The 27,113-nt window shown below is 34.9% G+C and overlaps 1 protein-coding gene across 2 annotated transcripts; it reads right to left on the bottom strand.

Annotated features, from left to right (window-relative positions):
* Nucleotides 1–258: 258 nt before the first annotated feature.
* On the bottom strand, nucleotides 259–27,113 carry LOC144436246 (vasculin-like). 2 transcript variants are annotated; one of them, XM_078124988.1, is made up of 12 exons: nucleotides 26,961–27,113; nucleotides 25,496–26,755; nucleotides 24,095–24,181; nucleotides 20,533–20,725; nucleotides 19,646–20,019; nucleotides 18,724–18,802; nucleotides 15,235–15,470; nucleotides 14,650–14,793; nucleotides 12,137–12,358; nucleotides 10,287–10,462; nucleotides 4,481–4,586; nucleotides 259–816 (listed from the first exon to the last, which is right to left on the bottom strand). In XM_078124988.1, the coding sequence occupies exons 2-12, from the start codon at nucleotides 25,502–25,504 to the stop codon at nucleotides 679–681; spliced, it is 1,764 nt and encodes a 587-aa protein (XP_077981114.1). In that variant the 5' UTR covers nucleotides 25,505–26,755; nucleotides 26,961–27,113; the 3' UTR covers nucleotides 259–678. The 2 variants fall into 2 exon arrangements, with proteins under 2 accessions (XP_077981114.1, XP_077981115.1); XM_078124989.1 differs by having other exon boundaries at nucleotides 26,999–27,099.

The following is a 27,113-nucleotide window of genomic DNA, read 5'->3' on the forward strand; positions in this document are numbered from 1 at the left end:
GTTAGGGAGGGTGATGGACTAGAAAGATTATAGTATGGAATTTAGGGAGAGTGATGGACTAGAAAGATTATAGTATGGAAGTTAGGGAGAGTGATGGACTAGAAAGATTATAGTATGGAAGTTAGGGAGGGTGATGGGCTGTGCAATCTTAGTACAAGATTAAAGCAAGTAAATAGATGTTGTATCATATGCATTATGTAGATAGTTGGTGACTTAGTTTTGTATACAATACAAAGATTTCAAAGAAAAAAACCCTGCAAAACTTGCAGATTTGCGCTTTATTATTGTTCAATGATTTCATGGAGGGTAAATCACCATATGTAATAAACTAACAACTTTTAAAGCCCAAGTGAAACAGGGAAAGACAAAATACAATCCCTACACTGTCTCTCTCACTTGGCTTGTTCTGTAAGCATCTCAATGCTCAAAGTCATACAATCGCAATACTCTTGAACAAAACAGGATAAAGAAAAAATCCATAAAATTCTTACTCAAAATGGTGAGCAACTGTAATGTTCTGCTTGTCATGTAATGATTTAGTGTTTGATTCCACAAGCTGATAAAATTTTTTTATTGCATATAGCATGATGACTGGTAATTTTCATCACACCAGAAAAAAGAACAAAAAAATGCAGAAAGGAAAAAAGATAACATTGAGTGTTTGTGATGTCTGTCCTATTAAGGACCAGTCTCATCATCATCTGAGGAATCGGAAGAACATTCTGATTCCGACTCATTGAAATGAATCTTATTGATATTATGTACTGGGCTCCATTTAGTAATAAGGTTGTGATTAAATCCATTCCTCAGTTTGCCCTGAAACAACAATAGACAAACAAAACATATTTAGTGTCTTTGTCAACATCATGGCAGTGTGCCTTTATTGTTGGTGGAGGGTCTATGATTTGACATACCTATATCAACCCCCCTACTTCAGTCCATTATGTCTGTATTTGACATACCTATATCAACCCCCCTGCTTCAGTCCAGTATGTCTATATTTGACATACCTATATCAACCCCCCCACCCCTACTTCAGTCCATTATGTCTGTATTTGACATACCTATATCAACCCCCCCACCCCTACTTCAGTCCATTATGTCTATATTTGACATACCTATATCAACCCCCCTGCTTCAGTCCAGTATGTCTATATTTGACATACCTATATCAACCCCCCTGCTTCAGTCCAGTACGTCTATATTTGACATACCTATATCAAGCCCCCCCCCCTGCTTCAGTCCAGTACGTCTATATTTGACATACCTATATCAGCCCCCCCCCCCCCCCCCCCCCCCCCGCTTCAGTCCAGTATGTCTATATTTGACATACCTATATCAACCCCCCCCCCCCCCCCCCCTGCTTCAGTCCAGTACGTCTATATTTGACATACCTATATCAGCCCCCCCACCCCTGCTTCAGTCCAGTATGTCTATCTTTGGTTTAGTATCTACTTTGTAATACTAATATCAAACTTACTGGTTTAGTATCTAGTTTGTAATACTAATATCAAACTTACTGGTTTAGTATCTAGTTTGTAATACTAATATCAAACTTACTGGTTTAGTATCTAGTTTGTAATACTAATATCAAACTTACTGGTTTAGTATCTAGTTTGTAATACTAATATCAAACTTACTGGTTTAGTATCTAGTTTGTAATACTAATATCAAACTTACTGGTTTAGTATCCAGTTTGTAATACTAATATCAAACTTACTGGTTTAGTATCTAGTTTGTAATACTAATATCAAACTTACTGGTTTAATATCTAGTTTGTAATACTAATATCAAACTTACTGGTTTAGTATCTAGTTTGTAATACTAATATCAAACTTACTGGTTTAGTATCTAGTTTGTAATACTAATAACAAACTTACTGGTTTAGTATCTAGTTTGTAATACTAATATCAAACTTACTGGTTTAGTATCTAGTTTGTAATACTAATATCAAACTTACTGGTTTAGTATCTAGTTTGTAATACTAATATCAAACTTACTGGTTTAGTATCTAGTTTGTAATACTAATAACAAACTTACTGGTTTAGTATCTAGTTTGTAATACTAATATCAAACTTACTGGTTTAGTATCTAGTTTGTAATACTAATATCAAACTTACTGGTTTAGTATCCAGTTTGTAATACTAATATCAAACTTACTGGTTTAGTATCTAGTTTGTAATACTAATATCAAACTTACTGGTTTAGTATCTAGTTTGTAATACTAATATCAAACTTACTGGTTTAGTATCCAGTTTGTAATACTAATATCAAACTTACTGGTTTAGTTTGTAGTTTGTAATACTAATATCAAACTTACTGGTTTAGTTTGTAGTTTGTAATACTAATATCAAACTTACTGGTTTAGTTTGTAGTTTGTAATACTAATATCAAACTTACTGGTTTAGTTTGTAGTTTGTAATACTAATATCAAACTTACTGGTTTAGTATCCAGTTTGTAATACTAATATCAAACTTACTGGTTTAGTATCTAGTTTGTAATACTAATATCAAACTTACTGGTTTAGTATCTACTTTGTAATACTAATATCAAACTTACTGGTTTAGTATCCAGTTTGTAATACTAATATCAAACTTACTGGTTTAGTATCCATTTTGTAATACTAATATCAAACTTACTGGTTTAGTATCCAGTTTGTAATACTAATATCAAACTTACTGGTTTAGTATCTAGTTTGTAATACTAATATCAAACTTACTGGTTTAGTATCCAGTTTGTAATACTAATATCAAACTTACTGGTTTAGTTTGTAGTTTGTAATACTAATATCAAACTTACTGGTTTAGTATCCAGTTTGTAATACTAATATCAAACTTACTGGTTTAGTATCCAGTTTGTAATACTAATATCAAACTTAATGGTTTAGTATCTAGTTTGTAATACTAATATCAAACTTACTGGTTTAGTTTGTAGTTTGTAATACTAATATCAAACTTACTGGTTTAGTTTGTAGTTTGTAATACTAATATCAAACTTACTGGTTTAGTATCCAGTTTGTAATACTAATATCAAACTTACTGGTTTAGTATCCAGTTTGTAATACTAATATCAAACTTACTGGTTTAGTATCTACTTTGTAATACTAATATCAAACTTACTGGTTTAGTATCTAGTTTGTAATACTAATATCAAACTTACTGGTTTAGTATCTAGTTTGTAATACTAATATCAAACTTACTGGTTTAGTATCTAGTTTGTAATACTAATATCAAACTTACTGGTTTAGTATCTAGTTTGTAATACTAATATCAAACTTACTGGTTTAGTATCTAGTTTGTAATACTAATATCAAACTTACTGGTTTAGTATCCAGTTTGTAATACTAATATCAAACTTACTGGTTTAGTATCTAGTTTGTAATACTAATATCAAACTTACTGGTTTAGTATCCAGTTTGTAATACTAATATCAAACTTACTGGTTTAGTATCTAGTTTGTAATACTAATATCAAACTTACTGGTTTAGTATCTAGTTTGTAATACTAATATCAAACTTACTGGTTTAGTATCTAGTTTGTAATACTAATATCAAACTTACTGGTTTAGTATCTAGTTTGTAATACTAATATCAAACTTACTGGTTTAGTATCCAGTTTGTAATACTAATATCAAACTTACTGGTTTAGTATCTAGTTTGTAATACTAATATCAAACTTACTGGTTTAGTTTGTAGTTTGTAATACTAATATCAAACTTACTGGTTTAGTATCCAGTTTGTAATACTAATATCAAACTTACTGGTTTAGTATCCAGTTTGTAATACTAATATCAAACTTACTGGTTTAGTATCCAGTTTGTAATACTAATATCAAACTTACTGGTTTAGTATCCAGTTTGTAATACTAATATCAAACTTACTGGTTTAGTATCTAGTTTGTAATACTAATATCAAACTTACTGGTTTAGTATCTAGTTTGTAATACTAATATCAAACTTACTGGTTTAGTATCTAGTTTGTAATACTAATATCAAACTTACTGGTTTAGTATCTAGTTTGTAATACTAATATCAAACTTACTGGTTTAGTATCTAGTTTGTAATACTAATATCAAACTTACTGGTTTAGTATCCAGTTTGTAATACTAATATCAAACTTACTGGTTTAGTATCCAGTTTGTAATACTAATATCAAACTTACTGGTTTAGTATCTACTTTGTAATACTAATATCAAACTTACTGGTTTAGTATCTAGTTTGTAATACTAATATCAAACTTACTGGTTTAGTATCTAGTTTGTAATACTAATATCAAACTTACTGGTTTAGTATCTAGTTTGTAATACTAATATCAAACTTACTGGTTTAGTTTGTAGTTTGTAATACTAATATCAAACTTACTGGTTTAGTATCCAGTTTGTAATACTAATATCAAACTTACTGGTTTAGTATCCAGTTTGTAATACTAATATCAAACTTACTGGTTTAGTATCTAGTTTGTAATACTAATATCAAACTTACTGGTTTAGTATCCAGTTTGGCAGTTATCGCCTGAAATTCACGGAGCTCATCTTCGGTAAGAGGCTTTTCATCAATATCTTCCTGCCATCCCATCTCACGTAATAACCTGTACATAGAATAATAATTGATATTTATATAGACCATTGCTGAAGTCTTAATCTCACCTGCTATATAGGTTTGTATGTAAGCATGTTTTTGATAAAAACCATAGTGGTATGCATTGTATAGAACTTAGAAGTGACATATTTAAATATTCATCAGTTGTATGTAGAAAGGTATCAACAGTAGTTGCACTGACTACCCATGGCCAGTCAAATGACTCAATGATGTGAAGTGTCTAATTTCCCCTTGCACTGTCTACCAAAATGATGTGAAGTGTCTAATTTCCACTTGCACTGTCTACCAAAATGACGTGAAGTGTCTAATTTCCCCTTGCACTGTCTACCAAAATCAAGTGCACCTGACATGTCTTATAAATGTTTACATAGATATTACTATATGTCACATATATTGGACCACCCTGTTATGCATTGTTTTCAATGGAGAAAGTGATGATGACACAGTGGTCTATATAAAACGGTACTGATTGAAATTGACCCGCAACTCTTTTTTTATATTGAATGAAATCAACCTGGAACTATTTTGGCATGCAGAAACAAACATTTTTGTGCATCAAAATCAACACTTATTTGTGAGGAATAAACGTTTTATAAAAGTAAATTCTGTTGTAAAACACACTCAGTCATACTACTTAAATGGCATCAGAACACTACTTTGCAAAAAATGTCAGTTCATACAAACTTTGTGATGTCATTATTGCTGGGGTCATGGCACACTTTGACAGTTCACACTATCTATCTATCTATCTATCTAATAAATCTATATAGTGCCAAATATCCAAAGAAAACAATGTTCAGTGGCACTTAGAGTTAGCAAGGAGATGAAAAAGCTCTCTGAAATATGTGAGTTTTCAAGCGTCTTTTGAAAATGTTTACATTAGGAGAGGTTTTAATGTCCAGGGGTAGAGAGTTCCAAAGTTCAGGAGCTGCTGAAGAGAAGGAGCGGCGACCATAGGAAACCAGATTCCATTTGGGTGTATGCAGAAGGCATTTATCCAATGAACGAAGAGTGCGAAATGAAGAATGAGGTGTAATTAAAGTGTACATGCAAAGGTACATACTTTTTTTCGTAATTATGTTTATTTTGCCATAAAAATAAATGAAATTGCATTCATACCTCTAAATATTGCGCGCATTGGCAAGAAAGTCGCAAAAATACTTGCCCCTTAATCCCCTGTGCTTCGACTAACTTCGGCACCGCAACCAGCTCACGAAAGGTGCCGATGTCCCACGTGTTACAAAAGCCTTCTAAGCCTTTGTGTAATGTTTACTTATGAATTACTAATTACGCTTGCCATATAGTATTATCTGTAACTGTACATATTGTGGTGTACCAGTTTAGTCTTCCGACAACAATGGTTCATTGGTGTTTTGTCGGCAGCACCCGCAGTGACACATCACCCTACACACATTTCCGAGTGATATAACTGAGTAGGTAATAATGGGTGAAGGCAGTTGAAATCACGTAAAAACTGGACAGTGACGCCATACAGTTAAAGTCGGTAAATGTTACCGGGGCCGGGGTTCTCCACGCCACCGGTGTAGCCATGATCAAAGCGAAAAAAGGAAGACAAATAAAATAATTTGAAGTGATGTTTTCAAGAAAGCAAGTTAGCTTCATAAAATATTTTCATTACGATAGCATTTGTTTTTAAACAATGCGTAGTCCGATTGTATGTTTTGATTTCCATGTTGCTGGGAGTCGATCGTTTTCATTGTGATACCATCACATACATCGTCGAAATCATATCAAAGTAAAAAGACGCAACGCTCATTATAATGTTGCTATTTTTGTTTCCATTGTTTTGTCTACATGAACAATTACTGTGTCATGCCAATCACATGTCAAAAGTGGATGGACACAGCAAAGTACAGTCAGCACTAAGCTTCACGCTCCCAGGTCAAATAACTTCCACAACGTAAGACATGTCTATCCATAAAAAACTCAAACAAAAATGGTCGGAGACAATACACCTCAGTACGGCCGGCTTCAGTGAACATGGGCCGTGCTTTGAAAGAAGATGAAACCACTTCATGTTACTGTGTGGATGGTAATGAACGCAGTAAAAAATGAAATAAAGTACGTGTACACATAGCTTTCAAGAGGGACGGTTATCCAACAAAACGTTCTGCTCTAACGAATTTGTGGGTCTACTTTCGCGAAGATTTTGAATGGTCATAGATTGAATGTACTGTTACAACACGCTACATTTGAACAACTTGAGAGAATATTATGGGGAACTCTTGAAGCCATTCTCATTCTCTGTATGTTTGATGGGTATGGAAATATTACATAATTTTCGTTTCGATTACATCGTCTGCAGGAGCTGTTTTCCACCCATTGAATAGTTATGTCAACAAAGGACGCTGATAACAGCATCCACTTTATGCAAACAACACGGCTTCACTAGGACATACTCATTCACTGCCAGAGGAACTATCGTTACTGCTAGCGGTCGGTTCGAATGAATTTGGCTAAATCACACCATCAGATGTTAATGCTGGAGTGTATTGCTCTACGCTTGAGGAATCTGATCAATATTCAACGTCGGGTTCTGGCGAAAACGGGTTTTGAAGTTGACCTTCTGGTTCGACCATAATGGCTTTCCATGTAAAGATACACTGACGAATGCGTTTGTGTTCCCGAAGTGACGTCATAAAGTTCCAAATCCTGTCCTATCCATATGCAAATGAGAGGTACTTACCTGAAGGTGCTCTGTGGCTGAGCCAAGAGTGCCTCATTTTTCGCGCAATTTCTCGTGTTAGAATTATATTGTACTATTACAAACCCGATTTCCTTTATTTTTATGGCAAAATAAACATAATTACGAAAAAAAGTATGTACCTTTGCATGTACACTTTAAGTTCTTGAGATATTGTGGAGAGATTCCATTTAGGGCTTTATAAGTGATGAGCAGAAGTTTGAAAACAATACGATGAGATACTGGAAGACAATGAAGTTGTTTTAGAATAGGGGTTATGTGTTCGAATTTCCTGGTGCACGTAATAATCCTAGCTGCCGTATTTTGGGCACATTGTAAGCGCTGTAAGTGAACGTCAGGCAGACCATATAGTAAGGAATTACAGTAGTCTAGCTTCGATGATATGACAGCATGGACGAGGGTGGCACAAGAATCCTGAGAGAGGTATTTCCTGATGTGTCCAATTTTACGAAGGAGGAAGTGAATGGTGTGACAGGTGGTAATTATGTGTTGTTGAAATGTATAATTGTCATCAAATATAACACCAATGTTTCTCGCAGATGAAGTAGTTTCAATAACACTTGAACATATGTTGATGGAAGTGAGAGGCAACGGCGAATGATCAAATTTGGAACGATTTAAAATGACTTCCATCTTAGAATCGTTTAACTTCAGTTTATTTTGCGTCATCCATTTCTTAATATGTTTGACACATTCTTCAATAGAAGATATGGCAGAGGTGGTATTGGATTTCTTAAAAGACAAGTACAGTTCATTATCGTCAGCGAATTGATGAAACTGAAGTTTATGACGGCGAATGATCTGACCGAGTGGTGAAATATAAATAGTAAACAATAGAGGTCCTAGGACAGAGCCCTGAGGTACTCCGAACCGTAGCAATTGAGCAAGTGACATTTTCCCATTTACTGTAACTGATTGAAATCTGTCTGTGAGGTATGAGCAAAGCCATTTAAGAGGAGTTCCTTTGATACCAAGATCTAACAAACGCTTTAGAAGTATTTCGTGATCTATGGTATCAAACGCTGCAGATAAGTCTAATAGAACAAGAGGAACAATTTGTCCGGAGTCGAGTGCAGTCAGAATATCATTATGTACACTGTTTGCAGCACATGATTTTTGGAAGAATGGCAAGCTTTTCAAAATAACTGATCCCATGGCAAACACGTCACTTGACATACAATATCACACAATCTATTTTAATGACAGCACTGCTATTTTGTACAAATGAGTTGACCACACAACAATGTGTTCAAATATAGTAATTCGATGCTATTTTTAACATTACATGTAAAATCTTGAAAAATACCTACCGCCAATGGCATTGTAGCACAACTGTACAGTTTTTTAAAAATGTTTATCCATATGCTAGTCCATGCTAACAATAGGTGTTCATTTGCTGAATGACTATCCAGTTGCCTATCCAACCATGCACGTTGCTATCTTTACGATATATGCTATCATTTGGCTGTTGCTATGGGCATGGTCATGTTGTTAGATAGATATATTTGCATACATTTTTGTATGTTTTGTTCACTTGTGTATGAATTCCTGATATTACCTATGCAATATAAGTGATCATTTGGCTTTTGCTAGCTATGGGCGTGGTCTTGTTGCTAGGAAAATTTACATACATTTTTTGAATGTTTATTCAATTGTCTATTAATTGAATTACACGACCGTTTGGCTGTTGCTATGGGCGTGGTCATGGTTGCTAGGTTATTTGTATACATTTTTTGAATGTTTACTCACTTGCCTACCAGATGATGTTGTTATTTGACCAACATATACTGCCATTTGGTTGTTGCTAAGGGCGTTGTCATGGTTGCTAGGGCCAATTTTGTCAAAATGTTTTGAAGAAAATCTGCAGCATAACACTTTCCGAAACATCTCATTAAGTTTCAGTCTCAATGACCCGAGTACTTTTTGATATATAAGTTTTTGACCAAAAATTCACATTTTTACACCTAATTTGCATAGCACTGATGGGATTATCATGGCCGGTAGATTTCTTGTTCCCACCAAATTTCAGACCGATCTGCCCAGTCGTTTTTGAGATTAAGTATTTTTTTTTCTTAAAATCACACTTTGATGTACAAATAAACAGTGCATGGGCAGTGACACTGGTCTCGCGTGATGGCCTGTATGCATGTTGCCTAACAAGTGAGCCCTGGCATTCACTGCCGAAATCGCAAACAACTTTTTTTTGTGCCCTAACAGCCCTGTCGTTAAAATATGTTTGTCCAGGCCAGTCAAATGCAATAGAAAACATTCCTTGATACAAGCATACGCTAACAGGTCAAGGCAGTGAAAACCAGCTGTAGGAAAGCATTGATTCATTACCCAAAATTAATCAACCCCCACTTTTGCATATTTTGGCATGGTGAACAGTACATCAGGGAAGTCTCTGACCTAACCTTTCCATTCTCTGAAACCTCAGGGGTCGGAGGGCCTGCCCCTCAGAGTTCAACTTTTTTGGAAAACAAAAATTACCGACTTGACCCAATTTACACAACATTTTGACATACGCTGACCACGACTTGACCAGTTGGCAGCCCTGGATGTTGAATCTCTCATACATGAAATTGGCTACACTGACCACTGACTTGACCTGATTAGGGTTAAAATTGAATAAATTACTAATGTAGCAGCCATATCATTAAAAAATACATGGGACTAGTATTTCCACACAAGGAACTACTAAGTGTGTGCACCCTGGTGTTTAGTAATGATAATATCATCAACAATGTCAAGACAAAGTTGGAAACAAATACTAGTAATCTAACAATATCTATGTAAACATGTTCGTTCTTCATTTTGTAAAAAAGCTGTAAAAACGTGACTAGCCAAAAATCTAGGTGTCAAAATAAATATGGTGACAGTATTAATTTATTTGCTGTGCGTATCTAGATAGTGAGAGAGCCATCTCTCTAGATCATCATTAATATTGTACACAAATAAACTTACCTTCTCTCTGCCTCTAAAGAACTTGACAATTCTGTCTTGATTGGTGAGGAACCTGGGCTTGGAGTAATTGTCACATTTTCTAAATGATTGACATCTAGTGTGTCAGTAGACCTGCTTATATTTTCTCTATTACTAAATCTCTCAACTCTGTTGGCTTTGTTCTCCTTCACCTTGTTCTGAAAATATAATATTTAAGTTAACCATGGTAAAACTGTAAGGACAACCACTCTTCTCTTCTTGTTTAACACATATTGTTGTAAGTCATGGTAAAACTGTAATTATATTATACCAGTATATTGGTGGCGCAAATCGAGAGATCTGATTGGTCTAGACATCGAACTAGCATGTCTAAAACGAGTGAACTCTACGAATAGTCAGTGGAGGATTTTCTCAATGAGACAATATTTTATGGGAAATTACGACAGAAATTTCGAAAGCAGCCGAGTTATCACGTATTTGTACAAATCATTGCCTACTAAGGTCAAGGCATGCACAGGATCAGTTCTAGTATTAGTAGCACCGTCTAGCCTCGGCTGGAGTGGAAGCAAGTGAGTTGTCCTGTCTGTCATAAAAATGAAGCAAGTGTAAGAGCTTACACCAGCCGACTTACCATTAATCTAAATAAAAATTTGTCTGGAATCCTGTCCTAGAGTATCAGTCATCAAACCTCAAACCCAAAAATCTATTGACATAACTTCCAGTAATATAAATACATTGTAAATATCAATCCGCTGCCATGTCACTCCACCGAGTCGCGATGTTGACTGGGCACAAAGCTTGCTGTATTCAATAAAGTACTTCAAGTTTATACCTTGAGTCAAACAGGTTGTTTATTTGTCACTGTACACTTTTAATGAGCTGGTCAATGTACAGATTATCCCTAGAAATGACTAGCAGATAAAATAAATCCAGTCGCTGCATGGCGTTCATGTCATGGTTGAGGCCCAGATCAGCTGTCGATGTCTTGAAAGCAGTGTTATTGTTATGTAAATTAGTCACAGGTGGCGCATATGAAACTAGAAAACGTTAGTTCTTATCTTGTTTCCGATATTTTCAATATATTGGTATAATATAATAGTGATAAACCACTCCCTAGGGAAGGTATACCACTTGGTTTTGACCAGTGAACTCAATATAACATTTCGTTCACTGGTGAAAACCTTTTGGTAAACCATCCCAAGGGGTGGTTTATTGCTTAAGTAAAAAGACAATCCTCTCTTTTGAACAGTACTACAGAATGTCATACAGTAAACAGGGCTCTCTGTAAGTTCCAATGGTGTGCTGGTTGACCACCTATACTCATGACAATTACTATTCATTTTGAAACTCTCTACCATAATAACCAATATTGTACACTACTCATTCATCTTTTTCAACAAACAACTATTCCAAACATGTTACTCTATGGATATACCAGCTAAATATGGGGGTAAAATGGAGTGTGCTGTCATAGCAACATTGAAGTGCCAAACATGCTGAACAATATTTTGTGACTTGCCAAAACCTGGTATTCCCAAATCACTTACCATGCTGTGACTTGCCAAAACCTGGTATTACCCAAATCCCTTACCATGCTGTGACTTGCCAAAACCTGGTATTCCTTAATCCCTTACCATGCTGTGACTTGCCAAAACCAGGTATTCCCTAATCCCTTACCATGCTGTGACTTGCAAGAAAACCCAGTGTTTATAATTTTGACTGTAAACCAAACATTTCATTTGATGGCAGATTGGTCAAATGTGAAATTTCACTTGAATGCAAATGTTAGTATCTAAACCAAACCCTAAACTTCACTTCAGAGTGTACACTGTATAAAAGTACTGGCCAGTTACTATGTTATTTGTCAATACCTCATTATCTGGGTTTCCATTCTCTTCTTCATTCATACCGCCACCACCGTCATCATCACTGCTGCAAACACTGTCATCTTTATTACTGTCATCTTTCTGACTGCCGCCACCCTTTCTTAACTCTTTCAGGAAATCACTTTTATCAAGTTTCTTTGTTTGTGCAGTCACGAGTCGGGGGTTCAGGATCTCAATGGGTGGAGTGGAGGCTGGACGCTGTGGAACCTTTAAAGATGCAAGGTAAAAATTATGTGTTATCGATATAATTCAATACAATAACTTAATACAAATTTAGATAACATAGATCTAACAAATACTTTTCTTTTAGGACTTGATGTACATTTACATTCCAAGGTCTGGCTTACGGCGGTCGGAGGCTGTCGAGGCCGACTGCCACTCACAATTGCTGACCTTGACTCAGAGGTTGCCAATGGTAACTACTTGAAATGCATTTTTCTCTCTCCCCTTGTATTGATCCATCATTGATTCATTGTCACCAAAGTTTTCTGCTCAAGCGTGCGTATTGATTTAAAATACAATGAAGTATAAAAATGTCTTTGACCATTAATTACGACCATTAATTACAATAATGACAAATACTCGACTATTTATAAAGACGACGTGTGAACTGACCACAGCTGACACTACACATTGATATCTGCATGTACAGCACTGTAAATTACAGGGCAAACAAGATGCTGCAGACTTACGACTAGCATTCTTCCACGTCGTCAAAAAAGTATAACAGCCTCATATACCTTTTTATAAAGCGTTGATGTTGTATTCGATCGTTAGTTTTCTGTTCAATTTTACTCTGAAAACACTTTTAGTCAGTAGTTTGACATCGTACATAGCACGACGATGAAAACATGTAATTTCCAAAATTGCGGGTGGTGATGTCACAAACTATCGTGAGGTCTCAAGTATCACAAGATTTTGTCTAGCCGCAATGCGTATGTGTGGGTATACGCAACTTTTTAGAGTTTTGAAACTGCACTCGTCTTTGGATATTTAGTTTGAAACAATTTTAGCTTTTCTGAGATAACTTATCAAAAACTGTGATAGAAAAAAATTGATGTGCAAAGATTGCGATTAGAGTTATAAATCTGTAGAGAAAGAAAACTTGGTTTTAACTTTTTCATTGGCAACTTTGATTATACACCATGTACTTTGAGTGTACCAGTAATTTATTCATGAATATATGCAAATTAGCATGAATATTAATTAGTGACTGGGACCACTCTCAAGCTTGGCAGAACTCTGCATTCATTGTTATGCAATCACAAAGTTACTCCGTCTTTAAAGTAACTTTCAGTTTATGAAACAAGAATTCTATAAAAATACTAGACTCATTTAATTACCTCCCGTAAGGGTATTAAAAAGGGAATGTCTGTCTGTCTGTCCGTCTGTGTGTGTGTGTCATCATTTTCTAAAAATCGCCTGGCTCAATTGTAATTTGGGATATACAATCTTTAGGGTAATGGCTAGACCTGATTAGGTTTTAAGCCAGATCTGTTAATGTTTAATTAGAGAAATTTGCATATTAATGAAATCAACTAATTACGTATATATCTTAAGACTGCATACTTCAATTTCAATATAATTTAGTATATTTTTTAAACATAACAACATACATTTGTCCTATAAAAATTGTTGATGTACCTTACAGCGTTAATGAATAATTTGCATAATTATTTATTTTTGGTAATTAGGCTATATCTTAAGAATACATACTTCAAATTCAACATAATTTAGTACATACGTTAACCGTAAGAAATTACATACGTCCTATCAAGTTTGTTGATGTATCTTACAGTGTTAATGAATAATTTGCATAATTAATGATTTTCGGTAATTAGGCTATATCTTCAGAATACATACTTCAATTTTAATATAATTCAGTACACACGTTAACCTTAACAATCGCATATATCCTGTAAAGCTTGTTGATGTACCTTTCAGTGTTAATGAATAATTTGTATAATTAATGATTCTTGGTAATTAGGCTACATTTTAAGACTGCATACTTCAATTTCAATACAATTCAGTACATACATTAACCATAACAAATTGTGTATGTCCTATAACATTTTTGATACAGCTTAGTTTTAATGAAAAATTTGCATAATTAATGATTTTAGGTAACTAGGTTGTATCTTAAAAATGCAAGCTTCAAATTTCGTATAATATGATACATATATCAACCATAATAATACGCACCTGTCCTATGAAGTTTGTTGCTACAACTTTTACCTTTAATGAGTATTTTGAATAATGAACGATATTCAGTAATTAAGCAGTATCATACACTCTTACATACATTAACCTAAGAAAGCACACTTGTCCAAAAACAAAGCCTGTTACCATATTTTTTTTAGTTTAATGTGTTATTTGCATAATTAGTGATTCCCTTACGGGAGGCATTCAGTTTAAATCTGGTTCATTTTTATATCCATTACAAGATATCATTCAAGAAGTGATAGAAGGAACTTAGTGAGAGGTGGAAAGAAACTTACTTCCTTCATGAATGATTGAGGGGGAGGGGGAGGAGTGGTAGAAGGAATTGTTGATGTGATTGGTGGAGCTGGTTTAATCTGAGATACTGACACAACAGTTGGCTTGGTATTCAATTCTTTGACTGGTGGTTTACGAGGTACACTCTGTCAATTGAACAAAGATATCAAAAATATGTTACATATAAAATCACGATCTCTGCTTCAACTCTGATATACATATCCTTTATATCATTTAGCAAAGTCAAGACCAATGTGAGGGCACCTTGAACAAACCATATTGAAGACAGGTTCCCAATGCACTTTGTAGATTATAAATACATGACAGTGAAGTAAAATCATACAGCAGGTAAATACTTCTATTTTGTCAAATGTCTTCCTTCTATGTGTGTAACAACAACTATATTCTATAACGCAATATGTATAATGTACATTGTTAACTAACTTGTCTATCAGTTTCCTAGGCTTGATTTGTGACTACACATCTGTAACTATCCATATTTGTCTATCTCTCTGAGTATTGTTTCACTGTATTTGAATTCTATTCATCTACTTTTATCATGTTTGCATGACAATTGCTTGGCTTACCTTTGAATGACCCTTTGAAGGCACCAATGATTTGTAGATACTATTACTGGCAGTATTTGAGGTGGCTGTTTTAATAGCTTGGTTCACAATTCCTGCATGAGGATTTAACTTTGGATTGGTGTCTCCTATAGCAATACTAGTACAACTGCTATCTGTACTCTCATTGCGTGGTGGTTTCTGTATCAGCTGTAGTCGACGTCCACCCAAATTATGCATCTTAGCATTTGGTGGTTTATCTAATGTACAAACAACAACATTGACAAAATATGAGGTCTCGCTATCAAATGACACACATACAATGTATACAATGTATCAAATGACACATAATGTATCAAATAACGCACATACAATGTATCAAATGATGCACATACAATGTATCAAATCACACACATACAATATATCAAATGACAATACAATGTATACAATGTATCAAATGATACACATACAATGTATCAAATGACACATAATGTATCAATGACACATAATGTATCAATGACACACATATAATGTATCAAATGACACATAATGTATCAAATGACACACATACAACAATTCACATGCAATGTATCAAATGATGCACATACAATGATTCACATACAATACATCAAATGACGCACATACAATGTATCAAATGACTCGTATACAATGTATCAAATAACGCACGTACAATGTATGAAATAATGCACAATGTATCAAATGAAGTACATACATTGTATCAAATGACGCACATACAAAGTATCAAATGACTTGCATACAATGTATCAAATAACATGTACAATGTATCAAATGATGCACAATGTATCAAATGATGCACATACAATGTATCAAATAACACATACAATGTATCAAATGACTCACATACAAAGCATGTTTTTGCTAATTTGTAGAGAAACCTAAATAACTGAGATGGAAAATGTGGTCAACTTTATACACAATGTGGCAATACATATTTCCCACCTCCTGTACACACAGGTATGGGGGGGGGGGGGGGGGGGTTAGTTAAGTTTTACCTGCCTAATGTCCTTACAAAATATAAAGTAATATTCAGTTATTACATTATATATCACCTAGTGAAATTCTGGATGTTAGCCTATATCTCTGTCAAATTCAGCTCTTGATGATTTACACCAACTTTAGCCACTTCTATTGATTCAGAAATTGTATGTTAAGATAGTACAAGTCTTCAATCGAAGACATAGACCCTAAACTTATTTGTTTTATGGCAAAGTTATTGTGCAAATCTGAATGGTGTCTCAAGATACAGAACTTCATAGTTTATTGACCAATTAGCTTTCTGACCTTGAACATGGAGACCAAAGGCAAAGGTCAAGATATGGTAAAGAAAGCTGACCTCTGAGTAGTTAGTCTTAGTTTATTCAACTACTTGAGTTATGTCTCATTACAAAGCTCATCATTGATAATGTGAAGTTAGACATTTAAATGGTGTCCATATGTATCAAACTTTTGGTGATAACAGGCAAAATGTGCTTTGTACCACAAATATGGTCACCATTTTGTTATTCAGGTCAAGGTTATGACACAGTAAAAACGATGACATGTTTAAAATATCATCACTTGAATACTTGATTTACAAAGCTGTCAAGATACCTCAAATTTGGCTATTTGACCTTGAAAAGAGTTTTAAGGCCAAAGGTCGAGGGCTTGAAAGAAAGCCCATATTTGATAATATGGGTGTCGGCACTTGAATGGAATGACTACGTATTATACCTCCAAAGTTATGATGCATATTGTGAACGCATGCACCCACACAAACAAGCACGCACGGAACCCAATGTATACATGCAAGTCCCTATCAGCAGTGCCCTTTGAGGACTAGAAATTGGCATAAAATTAATGACAAAAGTGCATGTAGATGTTGATGAATTAAGGACACATTCACAGATTTACTAATATTGTTCATATTGGGGGAAAAGGCTCTATGGCAGTCACTTACAACCATTGCGTACTCCAAAACAGGAAGTACACAGTACATACTGAATTCAAAATTTTATGTATTACTTTTATAAATGGAATTGCACATTCTTATTTAAAGGAATTGCCGACAAAACGAGCCACTGTTCATACCCTTCGTTTTCAGTCCAATGGTAACATTAATTTACACCCGCCTATTGGCAACACTATGTATTATGGAAATCAAGCTTTTCAATCCGAGCCCACTCGTCTATGGAATGTCTTGCCATCACCAATCTTCTTCATTGAACAGTTTTAAAAGCAGTTTGAAAACTTACCTTTTTAATTCATTTTATAACTAGTCATTTTACATATTTTACTTTTTGCTCATGAACCTTTTTACTAGTATGTTTCTAATGTCGGGACATTTTTAACAGTTTTTTTTTCCAAATAGTGCATTTTTGTTGTCTTTTGTTTGTTTTTGTTTTCCAATCAGTTGTACAGCGCATAGTGATTGTTTTTAATATAATGGACTTTATAAGAATTAAAGATTATGATTACAATTATATTATTTTATCTTAAACATCATTCACAACTTGTGTTGTCACGGTTACACAATAACCAATTATTTGCTAATATTGTGATGTCATGAAAGTAATGACAATGCTGAAATACATATTTCCTGTTGGTAAAGACAGATAACTAGACAACTACTACATGTATGTACATTTCCTATGTTGTAAGATTGGAGAATATTGGACTTGATATTAATAAACTGTGTACAATACAATGTTGTCTGTGTTGTGTATTTAAAAGTTTTGTAAACCAAACAAAATGAAGTAGATATGTAAAACTGCATGAGGGATGTTAGAATACCAACATGGCAAAAGTGGACAAAATTGGACGAGATACATATATGCATTTTAGTTTTATAATCTAAACAAAAAGAAGAAGACACGTACCATTTTGGTTAAAGTTTTTAGAAAAAAGGCTAATATACAAAAGAATTATTGGAAGTTTTATTCAATATAAAATTGTCACTGATTTGCCCAATGTCTCTTAGATGTGCAATTATTTGAGTGTCATCTTGGCAGTAAGACTTGTAGTAAGTTGTAGTATATTATACTAGAAATGCAATTATTTGAGTGTCATCTTGGCAGTAAGACTTGTAGTAAGTTGTAGTATATTATACTAGAAATGCAATTATTTGAGTGTCATCTTGGCAGTAAGACTTGTAGTAAGTTGTAGTATATTATACTAGAAATGCAATTATTTGAGTGTCATCTTGGCAGTAAGACTTGTAGTAAGTTGTAGTATATTATACTAGAAATGCAATTATTTGAGTGTCATCTTGGCAGTAAGACTTGTAGTAAGTTGTAGTATATTATACTAGAAATGCAATTATTTGAGTGTCATCTTGGCAGTAAGACTTGTAGTAAGTTGTAGTATATTATACTAGAAATGCAATTATTTGAGTGTCATCTTGGCAGTAAGACTTGTAGTAAGTTGTAGTATATTATACTAGAAATGCAATTATTATATTACATATATACCACTGCTATAGTATATTATACTCACCCCATACACCAGCTGGTTTGTTATTTTGGGCCTCTTTCACACCACCACTGTCCCTACCATCCCCACCAAGCAGTGACGGCTGTAGAAAGATGCAACAAAATACATCCAAGTTAACGAATTACCAACTCATGTAAATCTACATCAATGAATTCAAATACTTGCTCTATGCATATTTCACCACATAAGCCAAGTAATTATCTTTGAACAGAAAATATGGATTATATACTCTGGACTGGTCATTCTACATTATGGCAATCCATGTCTACGTCTCTGGTTCTGTGGTGCTTGAAATAAGAGTCAAAACATGCCAAATTGCTATTATTATTTTCATTTTTTCATAAACTATGTTTGAGGAGGTTTAATTATTTCATTCCCAATATTTTTCTCCACTCTGCTAAAAAATATTCATGACCCAAGGCTTTGCCACTGCTCTTCTTGTGACTTGTGATGTGACAATGCACTTTAGGTCACTTGTATTTCCCTTGATTGAATGAAGAAGAATATTGGGGAAAAATATCTTAATATACAATGTACATGTACACAAACATAAAGCACTACATTATTGAATGGTACAATGTATAAGCCATGCTAGACACTATATCACAATAACGTTTTTTTCTCTAAAGTAATTGTTTCTTTATCCAGCATTATAATTGTATGATGATTTGACATAATGTTACAGTATTTCATATGTGTACATGTACACTGCTCTACAAATAGACATATTGTGGACAATATACATGCCATCGAGGTTTTTGCTCAGGTTAAGGAATTTTGCTAACAGAAGGGGGTAAAGCAGCATAGTTTCCAAAATAATCTCCAATAACCCTTGTCAAATAACTGGACAACTCCACTACAATTTACCTTCTTACTTTCCTTAGCAAACACACTGGTTATGATCATGGTCTGTTATTATACTTACAAAGTCCTGTTCAAATTTCTCCTCTGTGTCCACACTATTATTATTATTATTGGAAGCCTCACTAACATCTTTCCATTCACCATCTATACTATCTTCCTGGTTATCTGCAAGACCATGCTCATGATACCCATTCCGAGATCCAGAGTTGTATCGCTGTCTACCACCACCTCGGTTGCCATGGTAATTAGTTCCACTGTTGTGGTAAGTTCCATTGCCGAAGCGAGAGTTTGGATGTTGGTAGATGCCATCACGAGGGCGCCATAATGTACCAGGGGGATAGATTGCATCACCACTTTGGTAAAAGTTATGATGGTAGCGGTCGTCATCTAGGGAATGGTGTCTTGTGTATCCTTGAGGAGGATAGTGACGTTTGTCTGGAAAGAATTCCATAATTACATACATAAATAAATCATTTGAATTACTAATTACTATGCAATTACTATCAGGTTAAGTCGGTGGTCAGTGTAGCTGATTTTATGTATGGGAGATATTCACCATCCAGTGCCGCCAACTGGTCAAGTCTTGTCATTTTCTAATCCTGTATTTCCAATGAAACTTGTAGCTTTTTGTGTACAAACAAATACTACTACCACCCCCCCCCCCCTCCACAAGAAAGAGGACTCAAATGACTGCTTAACAGTCAATAGGCTTCTTCACTACATTTCTACACACTGAATTCCAATGCAAACCATTGAAATGATAATACTGATGCATGTCCAGTCTGACAGCAAATTCACATAACAATGACTACATGTATGCTGTATGTTACACTATGTACAGAATATAACATGATATATTGCATTGTCAGAAAAAACATTTTGCAAAAAGACAAATTTGACACTAAATGATAATGACTAGTCACTAACAAGGTGACATATGTTGCTTACCATCTCTACCTCTGTATCCATAGCCTGCATGATGGGAAGGTGGTAGGGGTGGGTGTCCAGCATGGGCAAGGTGAGATTCTGATGAGTAGTGTCGTTCTCGGTTACTCAAGCCCTGACTTTCGTAACGGTCATCACTGCGCGGACTCCTTTCATAACGATGGTGGTGTTCGTAATGATGAGATTTGAATGGCTTCTGTCACAAAAAAGTTTCAATTCAATCAATACTATGCAAAATACTAAAATTATCACAACAAGGACTGGTACTTTATCAATTTCCCAATACAGAAATGCATAACATGTATGATAATACACAACAGAAGACATACACTGTATATACACAGGGTTCTCCACAATTTTGAAAAATACAGGGGCGCCCTAATTTGCATATTTATTTGCATATCATTAGCATATTTCCAGATCATAATATTAGGAAGTGAAAAAAGTTTCCAAAATCAAAAACTCCTATTTTATTCATTCAGCAAACTAAAATGCACTGAAATGTATTGAGATCACCAATTTCCAAACCTTTAACATAATTCACAATGTAAAAATTTCAGGAAAGAGGTTGACAGTTACACAAACGATGTTATAGTAATGTTGGCAAGCATGTTTTACACACAGGAGTGACAACACATGGCATTGTTGATGTACATGTATGCACCTCTAGGCTAGCTATCACTTAGTTTTGAGTTGTTGGTTTCACCTTGTAAATGTGCATGTCATTCATACAAATTAATTGAAAACAATTCATTTCCCTTTATTTCTCTAAAATTTGATATCCTTTTAATTTTCATGAATGGAAAATGATTTTTCATCCAAATTTGCCGGAAATACGTACATTTTTAATGTGACGAATTTGGGCTAAGAATAACCGAATACGTTCAGTGCAAATGTACAGTAACAAACATGGCTGCCACATCGGAGCTACCTCGTGGTACTACGATCGCGATTCACATCCAAACGTGATCATTTAGGACATAAATTTTACCATGGAACTGTACCGGAGTAGTTATTTCTAAAGAACATGTATAAATTTTAGGATTTTGTTCGTATTTATCGATACAATGCGAAATTTGTCGTGACATCGTACATCGTATGCGTACTGTATTGCGTATACGGGAAGACTTGGAAATTACCGGCTTGATATACCCGGCCATAGAAACTACCAACGTACCGTCTTCTACTTTACGATGGTACTACATTTACTGTTTTTGTTTCGGCTACCATTGTTATAATCAAGGCGATAAATAAGTTCATAAATGATGATAGACACAGTGTCGATGTTCACTTCCTTCATTAACGGCATTGAAATTGAATAGAATCTCTTGAAGACGTTCACACCAAAACAAAGGGGCGCTGAATGCAAACAGAGGGGCGGTTCTGTAAACAGAGGGGTGGTCCATGAAAACAGAGGGGCGGTGCGCCCCTCAAAAACCCCTCGTGGAGAACACTGATACATGTAGTGCAAATAAAATATACACTAGATCCACTTTGAGTTGACAACACAGAATTTCCTGATATAGATAAACACTTTTTGATTCTGTAATTTTTTTCATTTTTTGAGCCCTGAATAACACACATTTTTAATTTGAACTTATTCATTGTTTTTGATTGGATGTACTTGTTTGTTTGTTTTTACTTGAGGATCTTGTGACAGATCCAGTGTTTGCGCTAACATTCGCCAAATTCACAAATGCAAACTCATTTTAAATTTGATAAAAATATTTTATGCTTTGTTCGCCACAGTGACAGTTCGATCTTGATGGTCAAATGATCGTTCACAACATATACTTCTCCGTAATTCTGGTAGTTGCCATCATGAGGGGTTTTAGCAGGACGCGGTGCCTGGTATGACAGCCAACGCCCTGCTTTAATGTTTTGCATCCTGCTTCAAATGTTGTGACAACGTTGTGCCATGTGATAATACGTTTCCCCTCCACTGTCTATGATGACTTGAAATACAATTACATCATACATGGCAAACGCGATGCTATAGACTTTCGACTTATTCTTCAACGTCATCAAAAAAGTATGACAGACTCAAATACCTTTTGATAAAGTGGGGATGCTGTGTCCTATCATTGGTTTTATGTTTGAATTTACTCTGAAAACACTTTTAGGTTAATAGTTGGCCATTGTATATCGCAGAGTTTGACCAGGGCGACTGTATACCAAAATTCAAACATGGCGGGTAATGACGTCACAAAATCTTGTGAGTTTTTGAAGTCCTTCATAGTAAAGTATAGTACATGTAAGTCTCAGGTATCATGAGATTTTGGCCAGATGTGACACCATGTAGGTACATGTATATATACACCCCATATATTGTTTGTAGCAGTACATGTACATTTTGTATTTATTTTGAATTAATTTTGAATGCTTACGGCAAAGAATGAATTTGTACGCTTGAAATGTGAAATAATTATTAAATAAAATTTTGGCTAATCAGTTTTCAATTTGGCTAATTGAAATTGGGTAACATTAGCCAAAATGGCTGATGGTTTTCAAAATCTACTGCTAACACTGAGATCAAATGTCTGAGATATTTTGACATGGATCAGCCTATTACCATGTACATGTACTTGCATGGCTACACACCCTCTCCTTTGCAGATGTGAATTTCATTTAGGATAGTAACAAAGTAGATGAAAATATCCTATACAAGTCAGTGATGAGTTACTGAAAGTAAGCTGTTAAAAGGTTGGTTGATAGACAAACAAAGCAAGTTGATTTTGGTAATTTTTATTGATAATTTACATTTCTGCTTTGCACACCATCATTATGGTATATTAACACATGAATGCTGGATTGCATACAAATGTATGAATAGATGTTCAATAAACAAGTCTTTGCCAAAGACATGTTTCTGAAAATTCCAACTTTCTATTTCATATTCTGAATTTTTTTAAATAAAAAATATGGCCACCATTTGGTCAAGGTCACGAAACAAAGGGATGTGCATATGTGGACTACTGTATCAGACATTTGTATCGGTTTTGTTGAAATCAGCCTGTGCATCTCAGAAGTGTAAATACACATGTATGCACTATGATAATTTTGGGCTATTTGACCTTGAGGATGGAGGTCAAGGTTTCAATAGAAAGTTTATTATGAATATACATGTACATGTACATTTGTAACATGGGTGTACAAATGAAGTCTCTATCATGCTTCCAGAGTTAATGGTCAAAATGTGAAGTTTTATGACAAAATGGCTGCCATTCAGCTGTTGTCAAAAAGCTCATCAAAGTAAGTGAAAGCATAAGCTGACTACAGCACCTGACATTTGTTGAAGGTTTAGTTGAAATCAGACAATGTATGCTTGTGCTACAGGTGGGGATACATGGGACTCAACGTAGTAGCCCCACTGGGACAAAAGAACACTGCAATAATAAAGACATCCGAGAAGCAAAAATACAAAATATAATCTTGCCTGTGATACATTCTTACAATTTTCCTTTGAAAGTAATATAGTCAGCAAGCAAACAAATTTTGTACATCTAAATTTAAAGACATGCAACTGGTACAGTAATTTGTCATAAGCTGTAGATTTGTGACATACCTGTTCACTGGGAAAGTTGAGCCATGCGGGTGCAAAATCATGCTGAGGAGGGTTAGCCATCACTTCTATAGGCATAGCATACCTCTCCTGCAATAAAAACATTGAGGAAATGTTTATTTTACACACTGTCAATTCAAAGTGACATTACGTTCACTGCACTATAAACAATCATACAAGGCACAGTAATTACATCACACAGTTTTCATTACAAGAGCTCCATCTGCAATAATTGTAGAGTTTATTGTGATTTTAATGGTATTTTTTTCTGTTTTGTGCTTTCTTTTAATTCCAATGTTTAACTGGAAGCAAACTCTACAATTCCTGTAACATTAATGCAAATAGACGGAAGAGATTCAGATCTGAATTGCAAAGTTGGGAGGATTTTTCTGCTAAATTACACCTTACCTGTTAAAAAAATCAAACATTTCCCAACTCCTACATTAATTACAGAGCTTTCAAGACCCAAGAAATGTTCAAAGGTACCCGAATCCCATCAAAATCGGCAAAAGTGGCAGCCGCAGCAGCATGCAGCATTTTGGAAGGGGGTAGTACGCCGACATCTTGCTCATGTTTTTGTCTTGTCTGTTTGTGTTAACATTACAGGAATTGTAGCGTTTGCTTTCAGTTAAACATCGGAACGAACAAAAAGCACAAAACTGAAGAAAACGTGCTCAAAATCACAATTATTGCAGCTACTATTTTCCCTGAAAATAGGCTACACTTGTCTTTGTTTTTCTTCAAAATGTATTTTGAAAATATACAATGTGCTAAAACTTGCATTAACAATAACTGAACATAACATATACATTTGTACATTATATAGATGGCTTACAATGAATACATCGTCCACTGTCTCTAACAGAAATTTATCTAATACTGTGGTAATGACATCACACCACAAAACTTTTGCATGTAGTTCCATTTTACTTGACATTCATCTGTGTTTTAAGTGTGTCCCTCTAATGTTGTCGAAGTTGAGTCAAAATGGTAAAAAAAACCTGACATTTCTTTTTGAGTCAACATAAAGTAAGAGATAGGAGAATACCAAATTATGTGCATCAGTGGAACAAGAAATTAGCGTAGAGGCCACACTGGTTCTAACTTGCACTAATGACAATTTTCTGGGTTTCTTCTTGTTGGTCTGCATGGGAGTGCAGGTGGGGGTATGGTTTTTGTCATTTAGAAATTCAATTTATTTATTGAGTCAAGATTTACATGTAGTGCAAATACTATTATCATTTTCCCCATAATGAAAACACAAGCTCAAAGTTTGCAAGTGAGCAAGTGTGCATTTAGCTCAATGTGCACTTTACCTCTTTCAAGAAGTCTTGGTTCATAATAGCACAAATAGTTCAGTCTGAGGGTTGTGGGTCAAACAATGAATACTAAAAGTTGACTTACCTTTTTCATGAATACTATAAGACGACAGAGTGGGAAGAAGTTGGGGGGAGCAAACCAATGGCTGTCTCCCCACTAACAATGTCTACCATTGAAAGCTAACTCTCAGTCCTCGTATCGATATCAGTTCTAGCCAAATGAGAAATGTCAACTTTGGCTAGCTTGTCATAGTACAATGTGCAAGTTTCTTTGAGGGAAGTAAACTTCTCTTCAAAGGTAGTTCATATAGTCTGCTACTGTTCCAGTCCTTTCAATTGTAACAATCTCTTTACAGTTGACAACAAATCTATATAATGTTTACAGTTCTGTATCGTCGTCCTCCATAAGTTTTGCTACTAGTAAAACTGAGTCACTTTTCCTGGCAGTATTGGCATCAACATGAGAAGTGATAACATCAATAATTCCTAATTTTACATATTCAAATTGAAATCTGTTAACTTGAAAAACAGAATAAACAGCTTCAAATTTAACTTGATATTGCTTGAATAGCCTTTAAAGGCTTGCCCTGCTTTGAACCCAACAACACAACAATGTACTGTTCCCTATATGAAAGTCAAAGGGATGAATAACAGTGAATCTGAAAATTTCAAATATTTTGACTATTTACAAAAATATATCACACACCTGAATATACAATCTAAAAGAAATCAGAATGATTTGTACACAGTATCCTACTCTTAGACGTTTATAATCACAACATAGACAGGCCTAATCTACCACAAGAAAACAACGTGCCAAATCGTACTGCGGAAAGACAATGTCACAAAATGGCACTTGTGGAGAGCGTACAAACAAAGCTGACAATCTCATACAATATGTAAAGCTCCTATAGCTACTTGTTTGTCAATAGTGTTGATTTCTCACATTGTTTTATGCTTCACGCCAATCTTATTTTCAAATACGAACTACACTGTGAGTAAACTGTCAATGTGACCAATCTGCTTGTTTAGTAAACTTTGACCCTTGGAACGAACTCAACAGTACATGGCGTCCAATTCAACCCGTCTGTCGTGTAAACAGGAACTGTTACTTCCAGCGTCTCATTGAATTTCGGTTAATTTGATTGTCCGAAACAATCTCTATTTCTTAAAGGCTTCGCTATAAGTTTCGGTAAGGTCTGGTCTGTTTCAAATTACGCCAACTCACGTGTCAATAGTTTTGCTATTCTTGTTGTGGTGGCCAGCTTGCAGGACGTCCTTTCGTTATCAGTTTTGAGGTTATTTGTGGCCACCTAGCACATTGTCACCTCTTTGTACGGAATACCTGAAAAAATAAACGAGGCAAATTTTCAGTATATATATGTGAGAGTGTGTTGGTTAGATATATATTTGTAATTCAAGCAACTCCTTCCAGCATGTTCTGTCTTCTCGTCTCTGACTCGGTGTCATGGGTCATCCCAGTTACACTTTGCAACCAACAAGTTATTATTTTGCAAAATAAAAGTTTATAAAATAATCGCTACATGTACCTGGCGTTAATTCTTATATTCTTCTGTGCTGACCGTACCTTGTTTATGTAATATGGGTCGTAGAAGCGTGAGGAAATAGTTAATTATCCTTGGAATTTTGGCAAAACTGTCGTGGAATTCTGCAACAAGTTTCAGATTATTGCAAACAAGATG

This window comes from Glandiceps talaboti, chromosome 6 (assembly GCF_964340395.1).
Source record: "Glandiceps talaboti chromosome 6, keGlaTala1.1, whole genome shotgun sequence".
Lineage (NCBI taxonomy): Eukaryota > Metazoa > Hemichordata > Enteropneusta > Spengelidae > Glandiceps > Glandiceps talaboti.